Source organism: Zootoca vivipara, chromosome 3, assembly GCF_965207765.1.
Source record: "Zootoca vivipara chromosome 3, rZooViv2.hap1.1, whole genome shotgun sequence".
Taxonomy (NCBI): domain Eukaryota; kingdom Metazoa; phylum Chordata; class Lepidosauria; order Squamata; family Lacertidae; genus Zootoca; species Zootoca vivipara.
The window spans coordinates 43,469,867-43,484,708 of NC_142586.1; the positions used below are offsets into that span (position 1 = coordinate 43,469,867).

General features: G+C 41.7%; 1 protein-coding gene across 1 annotated transcript in view; it reads right to left on the bottom strand.

Annotated features, from left to right (window-relative positions):
* MMS22L (MMS22 like, DNA repair protein) overlaps positions 1-14,842 on the bottom strand; it is an 85,031-nt gene that overhangs the window by 20,271 nt on the left and 49,918 nt on the right. Inside the window, exons 15-16 of the mRNA XM_060272605.2 lie at positions 3,744-3,931; positions 1,556-1,706 (exon numbers count right to left, since the gene is read on the bottom strand). Of these exons, the coding sequence (XP_060128588.1) occupies positions 1,556-1,706; positions 3,744-3,931 (339 nt within the window). The remainder of the gene's footprint in view (positions 1-1,555; positions 1,707-3,743; positions 3,932-14,842) is intronic.

The following is a 14,842-nucleotide window of genomic DNA, read 5'->3' on the forward strand; positions in this document are numbered from 1 at the left end:
AAACTTTGTAAATAATAGGGCAATTTGTACTAGTTGCCTCTGAGTTAGAACAGAGGGCATATTCTGAATATAAAGGCATGACACATTACTACGAATACAGTGGTACCTCGGTTTATGAACACAATTGGTTCTGGAAGTCTGTTCATAAACTGAAGCGTTCATAAACTGAAGCAAACTTTCCCATTGAAAGTAATGGAAAGTGGATTAATCCTTTCCAGACAGGTCCGCGGAGTATTCAACCTGAAGCGTACTTAACCCGAAGCATGGGGGTAATTGGTTCCGGAAGTCTGTTCATAAACTGAAGCGTTCATAAACTGAAGCGAACTTTCCCATTGAAAGTAATGGAAAGTGAATTAATCCGTTCCAGATGGGTCCGCGGTGTTCGTAAACCGAAAATTCATAAACCGAGGTGTTCATAAACCGAGGTTCCACTGTATATCAAATGGATCTCAAAACCAGGAACAAAAATCTTGCATGCACATGTATAAAGGAAACTGAGACAGGCCACTGACTCATCCAATTCAGTACAGTTTGCATTGACTGGTAACAGCTCTCCAGTATTTCAACCATATTTCTTGTTTTTACCAGGAGGCAAGATATTGAACCAGGAGCTTTGTATTAGCTACCATCCTCTCCCTTTTAAATCATACAAGCTATCATTACAGTTTATTGTCATTAAGGCTCAATGTAAAACTCCCATTGATTTTAATGCTCTGGACATCTTCCTACATGTAAGCTCTGTGCCTTCTCCCACATATTTTGTTAAATCACTTATAAAGGCTGAGAATTGGAAGGGGTCTTGTGGGTTGTTTAGTTTAACCTGCCACCCTGAGGCAATATAGTCTAAATTTAAAGTGTGGCTGATGGATGCTTGTCTAGCTTGTTCTTAGTTTATGCCATTTTGAAAAATGTGCTATGAAATTCCTCGGTGGTGCAGCAAATTCCCACAACTGTGTGCCAAGTGTTACATACAGTTGAATTCATAACATCAGATGAACTACCCAGAATTAGATACCTGCATCTTACAGATTCCCCAAATGGTTTGTACAATGGCAGGCGCTATGAGATTCCGGTTGTCAATAAATAACAGTTGTCAGAACAACAAATGGAAGCAACGTACCTCTGTAGAAATATTTATACTTTTATGTACTTTTGACTAAGAGACTAGGGCCCAAAAAACCTTGGGCCAAAGCCAAAGGGGACTTTCACTTCCTGAAAAGCAGGCCATCTATGTATACTGGTAAATGGAGAATTTCAAAAGTAATTTGTGATATGGCACAGGATGGAGTTGGGTGTAAAAAAAAAAGGGTCAAAAATTCCTCTTGGCTAGTGCAAACACTTTATATCAATCCAAGGAAGCATTTCCCAGCCATACCTCTCATGTTTATGATTATTTTTTCATAAAATTACTTAGTTGCACTTCCAACAAACAACTCATAGGCATTGTACAATAAACTCTGAAGGCCACTGAAACAAAAACCAGTAAACAAGAGAATAGAACATATGACTAGAAAGCATCTGCTCTCACTTCTCCAAGTAAGTTTACATCACTCACCTGTTTTGTATTACATGGCTTAGATACCTTGAAACCAGCAGAGGGCAAACCATATCATCCCACCCAAACAACTGCATCATTGATAAAACTGGTTGAGGCTGAAGATCTGATGTACATGTGCTGGGCAAATCCAAAGCCAGTAAAGTAAAACCTATTTTTTAAAGGAAAGAAAGAGGGGAGAAATTCAGGGTAAAAGCATGCATTTTGTGTACTTCTGCAGCTCTTTTCCATGAAAAGGGTACCCCCACCCCAAAAAACACACTAGTGATATGCATTTGGGGACTCTGGAATCTTGAGCAGAGTTCCAGCTCAGAGAAAGGGGGGGAAAGAGAAGAGAGATGGAACTCCTCTTCCCTGCCAGACATTTGTCTGCTCAAAATCCGTTTTTCCCCAGTGCTGTTTTTCCACTTGCAGGGGCAATTACATACAAAAGGGGAAAGAATCATAAATGTCATTTTTTGTCTTTGAGAATTCTGAAGTTTGGAAACTAGTTTCTCATCCGATAAGGAACTCCTATTACCTTAAAGCTACATTTGTAAGCAAGTGGAAACTCATACACTTTTCTGTGAGCAGAATGACCACTATTGCGGGTTCAAAAGTATTCTTAAAAAAAAAGATAACAGGCTCAATATGTATACCCTTAGGCTGCATTCCTAACAGCACTTACCTAGGAGTAAGCCCCACTGAATTCAATAGGACTTACTTCTGAGTAGGTATAGTTGTGATTGTGCTGTTAGTACTATGGAAGTGCTTTTAATCAGGGCTCCATGAGCATCTACTGGGGTCCCGCACATTCTTTCAATCTTGCACCACAGGACTTTCATTCTCCCCTCTTCTTCCCCAGTCACTCACTGCCACCTATTACCATATTTTTAAAATGTAGGGGTGGCAGCAAAAGAGTATGTGTTGGGGTTCAGCAGAGTACCACAATATGTTATGGATATCATGGCAGATGTTCCTCGGCCAAAAAGGGGGGGGGGGTTGATAACACTGTGCTACTATATCATCTTATATTTACTCATTATATTTTCTTATCATAGTTTGTAGCTCACACTTTCCCTTTCATTCTTCTAAACTGTTGAATTACATACATCGCTATACCCCCAGTGCTAATTTTCACACAGCGATGTTAATCCAATGGGATGTTACTTTTTTAAACGATTATCTAAAGAAAACCAGAGTGGACTTTTTGATGGGATACTAGGTTTCTGCCTTAGCATGATTTCCTTAATACACTTGGCAAGTGGCAGAGCATTTCCTTTCCACCACATTCTTTTCTATTACTATTATATCTTAATTATTGCAAAGCTGCTGAAGTTCAAGGGTCTTTCTTTATTTCCATTATTGACCGGGTCTTTGAGAGCTCATAAAACTCAGTTCTTAATTCATGTTGGGGTAAAATACATTTAAATTCAAATCTGCCTTTTCCAAATATTATTTAAATGGATTCAGTGTGCCATTATAGCTAGGTACAAGCCTTGTCAAATTGAAATATGCAGTATTACGATATAGAAATTTCATGGAAGAAATGACATTGTATCAAAATACAAAAGAACCAGATCAGCTGGGCACAGCTCCACTAAAGTCAAGGATTGGCACTATTATAGTTTACTCTCAATATGCTATTCCAACTGCTAGGATTTCGAGTAGCATTCCTACAGTGTAAGACATCAGAAAAGAAGGCGGTGGTGTTTTGCTTTTTAAATCGGGACGTCACACCATGTGCTTAAATGTTGTCTGATATATGCTTAGAAAGCCATTTACAAAATGAGTATTATTATAACCTGAGAGAAACATTGGGGAGAAAGGAATTTCGAGAAGCAGAAGAGCTATGAACAAACTCATTTAAGCTCTGAAAATATGCATCACATTTGATATGATGAAGCATTTAGCAGCATCAACCATTAACCTTGCAGAAAATTATAGCTCATATTTCAAATGTAACAAATGACAGCAGAGGAAAAGTAATGCTCAAGTTGTGGATAGAGACACCATATTAATAAGATGAGTACTCCAGAGTATTCTAATAATGTGTTGGTTCATCTCTCTCTCTCTCTCTCCCTCTCTCTGTGTGTACATCCACCTACACACGTAAAAATGCTGAACATCCCTATAGAAGTTCCATCATTTGCTGACAAATTAACAGTTACAAGATGGTACCAAGGATGTAGAGGATAGCCAAACAGACCTGCAGCTGTATCTGCAAGCTGGGAACAAGGCGTCTGCAGCATTCTCTGGCTCTTCAAGAAGGGAAAGAAATTTCTCCAGAGAGCTTTGCCAACAGCAAGGTGGTGCTCTTTCGCCACCGACGACAACTGAGCATTTGGGCCTGTATTCCCCGAAGGCAGTCCTTGGTTTAAGTTTTTGTGCACAGTCCTAGGGAGAAACACAAGTGATATTAACATCCTATGTACTGGTGGTGGTGCAGAAACACACCTGAATTCCTTAGAAGTATTACTGTACAGACAGTATTTGCACTGTACAAAATGCAAGTACTGAAATATCATTTCCTATAATTAAAACCTTGATCCAAAGACATTTCTGCATACCAGCTATCTGATGGGTAAATGATGGCATATTAAGCACCATAAAGTTAATGTTAATTACTGGTGTCAACCATTCATTACGCACCTCTTAATGTGTCAGACCCAAATGAGAAACAGGCAGGCTCCAAAATGAATGCATGCATTTATCAACTGACAAGTCGGTCTGCTTACAATCCAAAGCCAGATCTTCTACTATTAGTTAATTTGGTATGGAAGGGTACAGGAATTAGAACTGGCACAGAAACAGTTATAATTTTAGGTAATGCATTTCCCCTTGAAGATTTATTTATGAAGCCTCGGCACACACACAAAAGAAAAAAACACAAAAATGGAGATTTAACCGTTTTTTTAGATACATTGTGCGGTTTGGTTTTGAATCAATGCCCCCAGTTTTACTAGTGGAATAAGGACAGGAGTTACCACTATACACAACGTCAGTCTTTTCCAGAGACAATGTGGCATGAATTCAATAACACACTCAATTTTCTTTGATTCTGTTAGTACCATTCCTACTACTTAATCTAATGTGGAAGTTGTGACTTTCTAAAGGTTCAATAGAGATGTGTCTGCAGGGAATCAATGTTCTCAGAGAAATGGGTGGAAGGAGGGGCAGGAAGCATTAATAAATTTGTCTGGCAGACTAGGATATGAGGCATTACTGTTCTTAGATGATCAACTAAATAACATGCTTATTAAAAACAATCTGTAGCAACGCACTATCATTCCTGCTCCTATTTATCTCCTGGTCAACTCAGTTGAGATTGTAGATTAAGACACAGGCAACATTACTACATTTGCTTTATTAAATTCTATAAAAAGCGGTCAAAGTATTTATTAGACAATGGCATATATCAAGGAGAAGTCAGATATCTCATAAAACTAATGTTGCTGGCAGGCCATAATCAGGGCTGAAACGGAAAGGGGCTTTTACATTTGTGAATTGCATTCCAGGCTGGACTACTCATTTTTTATTTTTGTGTGAAAATTAAACAACTCAAAAAGTAAAACTAAAACTAAACAAGCTAAAACATTTTAAAAACCAAACATTTTCTACCTCACTGTTCATTCTTGTGTTGATTTTCTTGGAAGGACAAAGAAAATTGTGATAAATTTATGGGAACAATGTTGACATGGCCAACTACTGTATTTTTAGTTTGCATGGTTACTAAACCATTTATGGAGTGAGTGTGAAAAAGAGAAGAAAACAACTCTATCATATTTTTCCTTCTTCATCACCTGTCATGGTGTGCGCTAGTCAGTAACCATATAGTTCAAAGTTGGAAGTTACCTACTCATGCTGGTATGCTTCCAAACTGCTAGGAGCTGGGAGCTGTTGCCACTCAAATTTTCCTCTCAATTAGAACTTCAAAATTAAATAGCAATAACACTGTTCCTGATCCACTATGACAAAAGCTGAAACCCTTTCAACTATAAATCAGTAAAGGTAAAGGGACCCCTGACCATTAGGTCCAGTCGTGACCGACTCTGGGGTTGCGCACTCATCTCGCATTATTGGCCAAGGGAGCCGGCATACAGCTTCCAGGTCATGTGGCCAGCATGACAAAGCCACTTCTGGCAAACCAGAGCAGCACACGGAAACGCCGTTTACCTCCCCCATTTATCTACTTGCACTTTGACGTGTTTTCGAACTGCTAGGTTGGCAGGAGCTGGGACCGAGCAACGGGAGCTCACCCCATCGCAGGGATTCGAACCACTGACCTTCTGATCAGCAAGCCCTAGGCTCTGTGGTTTAACCCACAGCGCCACCTGCGTCCCATAAATCAGTACTTAGCAGTAAAGGGTTCTTCTTCTAACTGTGGCCTCTGGTGCTGCAGTGGGTACCATTCTGGAAGATCTCCCAACTTCAGAGGGGAAAGGGATTTTGAAACGTCCCCACGCATAAACAAAACACAGCCTTTTAAAATCTTTTTGATGTTTCCTTCTCTCATTTGTCAGTATTTTGTCACAATAAAAGTTTACTGAACTGTAGACATTGTGAATTAAAGGGACATGATTATGATACTTAATATGGTTTCATTCAAAAGATGTATACATCACCCAAAGCAAATGTATTGCCTGTTGTCAACACACCTTCCGAACTGCCTGAACACAGATTTATTGAAAGGCTTGGTTACTTTGTCATCTCTGACTGCAGGATATATCCACATATCAGCACAAAATTCAAAAGATCTGCAGCAAAAGGGATACTCCAAGTTTAAAGAGCACACCCGCGAGTCTAGAATTAGATCCAAATGTCATATCCATGTTGATATAATTTTAAATATTAGTCTAATAAACTATGCATTAAACACATATATTTTAAACTATGTATAATATGTGTATTTTTAATATTTTGAATAAAATCATGCCTAGAAGGGATATAAGCTATAGTACAAAGTATATGATAAATATGTACACATTTAAACTTTGACAGAAAATGTACAATGATTGGTGAACACTGATTTACAATCCAAGTAACTAGCTGACTACAAGCACACTACGGTAGTTTACACTAGTGCATAATTTCTCCATATTTACTGAATCTGACAATGGGTTGGGTGTGGGGGAGAGAGGCAAAGTAATTAAATCAGTATAGCCTGTCTGGGTTGGGTTTAGTAGGCATTCTGAAAAGTTGGTACAGGCAGACTCAGAAGATTAGGCTGTATACACACTCCTGTTTACTCTGCAGCCTGTGCTCTCCTCATTACTGGTTTTGGGAAATGGTGAACACATGACATTAGCATAGGCGTGCACACTGGGCGTGCACACATGGTGTGCCCAGGTACACCGTAATGTTATACTGAGTGGCATCCCGGCTCCTTCAGCTGCCACAATCCACTCATAAGTTGGGAGCGCAAAGAGACGCAGGTAGAATAAAAAGGCTGGAATGGATCTGTAGCTTCTATATCAAATACTGAGGATGAACTTTCCTTCTACACTACCTCTGCTTACGTATCCCTCCGGTTACGAAAACTTTGGGATGCGTAACCGGCAAACCCGGAAGCATTTTTCTGGGTATTTGCAACATGTGCATGCGCAGAAGCGCTCTACCGCCGCGTGTGCATGTGCAGGAGCGGTCTCTCTGGTTGCGAAAACCTCAGGATCCATCCTGACCTCTGGAATGGATCCCGTCCGCAACTGGAGGTACCACTGTACTAATGTACACTGTACATTACACTGTACAAATGTTAAGCAGAGAGTGGTATGTTGGTTGGAGTGCAGCGACTGAGGAAGGAGCAGAAGGTGAGCTGAGCTTGGGAGACACTCTGTAGGTTTTGTGGCTTTGTCTTTTGGGGCTGTGTGTAAGTTTGTGTGCTTATTTGTTTTCTTACTTGTTTGTGTGCTTGTGCTGGTTTTCTAGGGCTGCTGCCTCTTGGATTTGGGTGACTGTCCAGGCTTGTGTGGGTGTTTGTTTCTGGCTGTGACCTTGTTTGTTTCTGGCTGTGACCTTTCACGTAGAAGTGTGAGTCAGGAGGGTCAGGTGATTAGCTGTGGGCGGAGCCAGTCAGAGCTTGGAGTGCAGCGGCGCAGTTTGACCCATCTTTTTGATCTAGGGCAGCAAGTCTCACACGTTTGTTAGGGGGGACCTAGGCCTCTTCCTCTTTCCCCCTTGACTTCAAGGTTTTCAAGATGGAGGTGGAGGGAACAACTGTTGTCACCTGCAATTCCTGTGCAATGTTTGTTTTCTTACCAAAGGATGTGGGTAGCTACACCTGCAACAATTGCAAGTTGGTTGCCCTACTAGAAAACAAGGTTGCCCTTCTGGAAGAAAAGGTGCAGCAGCTTCAGGGGCGTGTATCTACGCTCCAGAGAATTAAAGAGCTGGAGCTTTTCTTGGATGCAGCAGAGCACACTGTCTGCACCAAGGAGGAGACAGGGGATCTCCCTGAGGAGGAGGTCAGTTCCCCAACACAGCAGCCAGATGTATGGAGGAACGTGACTCATAGAAGTAGAAGGCCCAGGGATCGCTCTGAGTGCTTAGAATTACACAACCGTTTTGAAGTGCTCATGGAAGACGAGGAACAGACTCCACCTGAGGATCTCTCCCTCATCACAGTTGATGAGGAATATGAAGACGAGCAGCAAAGTCAGTCCTCCGGGAATATGCAGGTAACCTTGGAAGGGACAGCACATGGAAGAATCCCAACCAAGCCTATGAAGAGGCGTGTAGTGGTGATAGGGGATTCCCTGCTGAGGGGTACAGAAGCAGTGATCTGTGGGCCTGACAAGATGTCTCGAGAGGTGTGCTGTCTACCCGGGGCCAAGATCAAAGATGTAACAGAACGGCTACAAGGAATCATAAAACCCACCGACAAATACCCCTTCCTTTTGGTGCATGTGGGAACCAATGACACTGCAAGCCATAGCTTACAGAGGATCAAAAATGATTATGAGGCTCTGGGCAGGAAGTTGAAGCAATTAGATGCACAAATTGTCATCTCTTCTGTCCTCCCAGTTGAACGACATGGCCCAGGGAGAGAGGGAAAAATAGGGGAAGTGAACAACTGGCTTCGCAAATGGTGCACACAGGAACGGTTTGGATTCCTAGATCACGGTCTGCAGTTTCTTGAAGATGGACTTCTGGCAAGTGATGGACTGCACCTCACAAAAGTTGGGAGGAATGTTTTTGCCACGAAACTCAAAAACCTCATCAGGAGGGCTTTAAACTGACTTATGTGGGGGAGGGAGACAGTGGTCCTGAAGGTAGGAGTCTATCAAATGCTGAAGATGATCATCCAAATGTCAAGGACCAAATGGAGCAAGCAGCATGCAGACCTAGTGGTGGGACGAAAATATCCTTAAATAAGAGACATGGGGGAATGATCAACGGTCTTCAATGTCTGTATACTAATGCACAGAGCATGGGAAATAAACAAGATGAACTTGAGCTCTTGGTACAGCAAACTAAATATGACATAATAGGCATCACTGAAACCTGGTGGGATGAGTCTCATGACTGGAATGTAGAAATAGAGGGATACAATCTATTTAAGAGAAATAGACCAAACAGGAAAGGAGGAGGAGTAGCTTTATATGTTAGGGATATGTATACCTGTGAAGAGATCCAGGATTTAAAACTTCAAAGCCAAATTGAGAGTATCTGGGTCAAAATTAAGGGAGAGAAAAACAACAGTGATCTCATTGTGGGAGTTTACTATAGATCCCCAAGCCAAACTGAGGACACAGATGATGCCTTCCTGGAACAGATGGCCAAGCATTCCAAAGGAAGTGAGATAGTAGTAATGGGGGATTTCAACTATCCTGATATTTGTTGGATGTCAAACTCAGCCAAGAGCATAAGGTCGAACAGATTCCTCACTGGCCTTGCAGACAACTTCATTGTCCAGAAAGTGGGAGAAGCAACAAGAGGATCAGCCATTTTAGATCTGGTCCTAACCAATAGTGATGACTTGGTTAGTGGGGTAGAAGTGGCAGGATCATTAGGTGGGAGTGACCATGCTCTTCTGGAGTTTATTATCCAGCGGAAAGGAGCAACCAAGCATACTAAGGTCCAAATTCTAGACTTTAAGAAAGCCGACTTCAGAAAACTTAGGGAAACGCTGGGTGAAATCCCATGGACAGTAATATTAAAAGGGAAGGGAGTTCATGATGGTTGGGAGTTTGTTAAAAGGGAGATATTAAAAGCACAACTTCAGGCAATACCAATGAGACGGAAACATGGAAGGTGCCTAAAGAAGCCAGGCTGGCTATCTAAAGAACTTTTGACTGAGTTAAGATTTAAAAGGGATATGTACAAAAAATGGAAAAGGGGGGAAATCTCCAGAGAGGAATTCAAACATATAGCCAGCACGTGTAGAGGCAAAGTCAGAAAAGCTAAAGCACAGAATGAACTCAGGCTCGCCAGAGAGGTTAAAAGCAACAAAAAGGGCTTTTATGGGTATGTCCGTAGCAAAAGGAAAAACAAGGAAACAGTGGGGTCACTCAGAGGAGAAGATGGTGAAACGCAAACAGGGGACAGAGAAAGGGCAGAACACCTCAATGCCTTCTTTGCCTCAGTCTTCTCCAAGAAAGAAAACAACGCCCGACCTGAAGAATATGGAGCAGATGATTCAGCAGGGGAAACACAGCCCAGAATAAGTAAGGAGGTAGTACAAGAATACTTGGCTAGTTTAGATGTATTCAAGTCTCCAGGGCCAGATGAACTACATCCAAGAGTATTAAAAGAACTGGCAGAGGTGATTTCAGAACCACTGGCAATAATCTTTGAAAATTCCTGGAGAACAGGTGAAGTTCCAGCAGACTGGAGGAGGGCAAATGTTGTCCCTATTTTCAAAAAGGGGAAAAGAGAGGACCCAAACAATTACCGCCCAGTCAGCCTGACATCAATACCAGGAAAGATTCTAGAGCAGATCATTAAGCAAACAGTCTGTGAGCACCTAGAAAGAAACTCTGTCATCACTAAAAGTCAGCATGGGTTCCTGAAAAATAAGTCATGTCAGACTAATCTGATCTCATTTTTTGACAGAATTACAAGCCTGGTAGATGAAGGGAACGCTGTGGATGTAGCCTATCTTGATTTCAGCAAGGCCTTTGACAAGGTGCCCCATGATATTCTTGTAAAGAAGCTGGTAAAATGTGGGCTAGACAATGCTACCATTCAGTGGATTTGTAACTGGCTTACTGACCGAACCCAAAGGGTGCTCATCAATGGCTCCTCCTCATCCTGGAGAGTAGTGACTAGTGGGGTGCCACAGGGTTCTGTCTTGGGCCCAGTCTTGTTCAACATCTTTATCAATGACTTGGATGATGGGCTTGAGGGCATCCTGAGCAAGTTTGCAGATGACACCAAATTGGGAGGGGTGGCTAACACCCCAGAGGACAGGATCACACTTCAGAATGACCTTAACAGATTAGACAACTGGGCCAAAGCAAACAAGATGAATTTTAACAAGGAGAAATGTAAAGTACTACACTTGGGCAAAAAAAATGAAAGGCACAAATACAGGATGGGAGACACCTGGCTTGAGAGCAGTACATGTGAAAAGGATCTAGGAGTCTTGGTAGACCACAAACTTGACATGAGTCAGCAGTGTGATGCAGCAGCTAAAAAAGCCAATGCAATTCTGGGCTGCATCAATAGGAGTATAGCATCTAGATCAAGGGAAGTAATAGTACCACTGTATTCTGCTCTGGTCAGACCTCACCTGGAGTACTGTGTCCAGTTCTGGGCACCACAGTTCAAGAAGGATACTGACAAGCTGGAACGTGTCCAGAAGAGGGCAACCAAAATGGTCAAAGGCCTGGAAACGATGCCTTATGAGGAACGGCTTAGGGAGCTGGGTATGTTTAGCCTGGAGAAGAGAAGGTTAAGGGGTGATATGATAACCATGTTCAAATATATAAAAGGATGTCATATAGAGGAGGGAGAAAGGTTGTTTTCTGCTGCTCCAGAGAAGCGGACACGGAGCAATGGATTCAAACTACAAGAAAGAAAATTCCACCTAAACATTAGGAAGAACTTCCTGACAGTAAGAGCTGTTCGGCAGTGGAATTTGCTGCCAAGGAGTGTGGTGGAGTCTCCTTCTTTGGAGGTCTTTAAGCAGAGGCTTGACAGCCATCTGTCAGGAATGCTTTGATGGTGTTTCCTGCTTGGCAGGGGGTTGGACTGGATGGCCCTTGTGGTCTCTTCCAACTCTATGATTCTATGATTCTATGATTCTATGATTCTATGATTCTATGGTTTATAACGGTAAGATCCTGCTAAGTTTAAGACCCATGGGAAGCCGCTGCTTAACAGAGCATTCCTATACATATCTGCTCATAAGCAGCCCTTGAAAGATGATAAAGTAGCAAGTGAAATATTAAATGTTCTTGAAGGAATCTATGTATAGTAGTAGGGAAAATGTTTTGTTCATGTAACCTATCTTCCTTTTTAGCAAAAGCTTTTTCATTAGACACCAGCCATTCACTTCTCAGATTGTTCTCTACAGAAAGTGATAGACAACAGAGCTAATTTTCTGTCTTCCAGAGACAACGGTAGGCTTGCTAAACCTATAGCAGCAGCTCTGAGACACCATGAACTGATAGTTTATGAGATCAAAGCCACCATCAACAATGTGAACTCTGCCTCGGCACATTAACAGGAAACTGTTTTACGAGTTCCACCACTGGGCATCAATTTAACAAGTTCCAACACCAGCTAAGCTGTAAAACTGAATGTAATTCATTTAGTGACCCACGCATGGGGGGAAGCAATATGTAGGTGAAAACGTCTCATAGTGACAAAAAATGCTTTGATTTGCACCATTCATGTGACTGAACAAAGAACTTAAGCACTCACTGCCAACAGCTTTTATTGCCAAATGCACTAAACATTCATTATTATACGAGCGGAACCCACTGCTTTAGAGACCTGTTTGATAAAATAGAAGCGATAGAATAAATATTACATTTTTATCATGAACACAACTTGTCCATTAGGTTTAAATTATGGACTCGCTTCATGTTTAGAATGATCATCATTTTTAGCAGAATCCATTTCACTCTGCTTTCTCATATCTTTCAAAATGTACACATGGGAATTTTACACACATGGGTATGAGACAGATAACCTGCTTTTCCCATCTGATATCTTATCAAAAATATTACCTGTGCCTTCCACTATTATCTACCCCACTGGAGCAGAATGGAGGGAGCTAAACCAACACCAACTAAATAAATCCAGCTGGCCTTACTTAGGGACATTCTATACAATTAGCAGAATTAGAAGTTGTAAAAAAATTCTTAGGCTGTACTACACTCAGCTACAGGGGGCAGTGGAACGTTGCGTGTTTGGATGCTTCATGTGGAGGGAAAATGAAAAGACCATCTTGCTTATTAAAACAGTCTGTTAAGGCCAGGTTGTCTCCTTCTAACACTGCCAGTTTCTATGGGAAGGGGTGCTCAAGCATTTGATTCCCTCACTTGGAGCCAGAAGTAGCAGCTTTAGTTCTACCACTTGATTCTACTGACAAGGGATGGCCCAATACAATTCACTACCTGGGGGAAATGACAAGACAGACATGCACACACACACAGTTACAAGTACATAAGCCAATTGGATTGGCAGGTGATGCTTACTTTAACATGGGATACAGGACAGTGTTCTCTACTGCACCTGCGGGAAACAGGTTAGCATAGGAGGTGCAGGATAAGCTGCATGGCAAACTCCCACAGGTGCTCTGCAGTTCCCAGCATTTTACTAGTTTATTAAATTTAACTATTATTATTATTATTATTATTATTATTATTATTATTATTATTATTATTATTCAGCCCTGTAACATTGTTCTCTGGGCAGCTTATGGCATAAAAGAATAAGATACGACTGGAAAGAGAGTAAAATAAAGATTCCAGCATCTGCCACCTCAATCTGCCTTGAGTGATTTGTTATCGATAAATCCTTGAACTCCTAGGGTGAAGCTCATATTCTGGCAGCAGAGGCATCATGGGCACAACATTTGTCATCGACAGGAAGCCTCTATATGCAACACACCAAACACCTGTTTCTTTGGTAATGGGATACAGTACTTATCTGCCATATAAACCAAGGGTGGGGAACCTGTGACCCCTCCAGATCCTGCTTGATTGCAACTCTCACTATCTCCAACCAATGGCCATTCTGGATGAGGCTGATTGGAGGCCAGCAACATCTGGAAGGCCACAGGTTCCCCATTCCTGATCTAAACACTTCCTCCTTTGGGAGCATTCCTACTTGCATTCCTCCAGTGCAGAAGTACACTCAACATCCACTCAGGAGAAGTGGGAAGGAATGAGCAGACTTGGACTCCTACAGTTTCCTCCCACGAGGTAGAAATGGCAGCTCTCTAAGATAGGGCAGTCAAAACTGTAGCTGCCAATACAAACTTACTATTTAAAATCGTAGCAGCTATTAGACAAGAAACTGCAAGGCATTGCATTATTACATTTCTAAGATGTTTTCCTTATCTTGTTTCTTGAAATTTGATGGTAGGAGGGGGGAATGGGGAAAAACCAATGAATGGAAATGCAAATAAAGGCAGCCATCCCTTCTAGGGTTAATGGGTGCTTTTGTAAGATTTTAGGTCAGATTAACCTTTTGATCACAATAGGGCTGGTTATCGGTTTTATTTTTTACTTCTAGAAAGGAGGGGAGGAAATCAATATCACGCGAGACAAAGGGGCTCTCGAGGCTCTGGCTGCACCAGCTTTTGGTTTGGCTTCACACACAATCCTGCAACATGCTGAGGCTGGGAAGGATTAGGCTGCTTGTGTTGAGTAAACCGATGATACTCAATAAACAGTTTCTGTTGTAAACCCCTTAGGACCTGCAAAGCCACACTAGTTGGCATTAGACCAGATAAGCTGCCGAACCAGCTGTAATCTCATTTAGACCTGAGCTGATCCTCCTGTCCTTTCACTCTGCAGGATCAACGGAAACCACTGAGGAAGCAGCAGTATTATAGTGGCACTGCTTGCTGGATGTAGCAAACATTTCATAAATTCCTCTCCTTGAAGCAAGTCTGCATATAATCTGCACGGAGGCAGAGAAATCAATGGATTTCTGAATTCATTAGTACTGTTTCTCTTTATGGAGGGGCAGTCGTTGCAAGTTGGTTCTGCAAACCTCTTATTTGCTGACCATTCTCATTTTGCCAATGCTTTGCATTTGTGCTACCCTTTAGGATAAAAATTAACTTGCATGCAAGCTTATTAAAAATAAGAAGGTACACTGGAAATAAACAGAGCAACCAAGGCTACA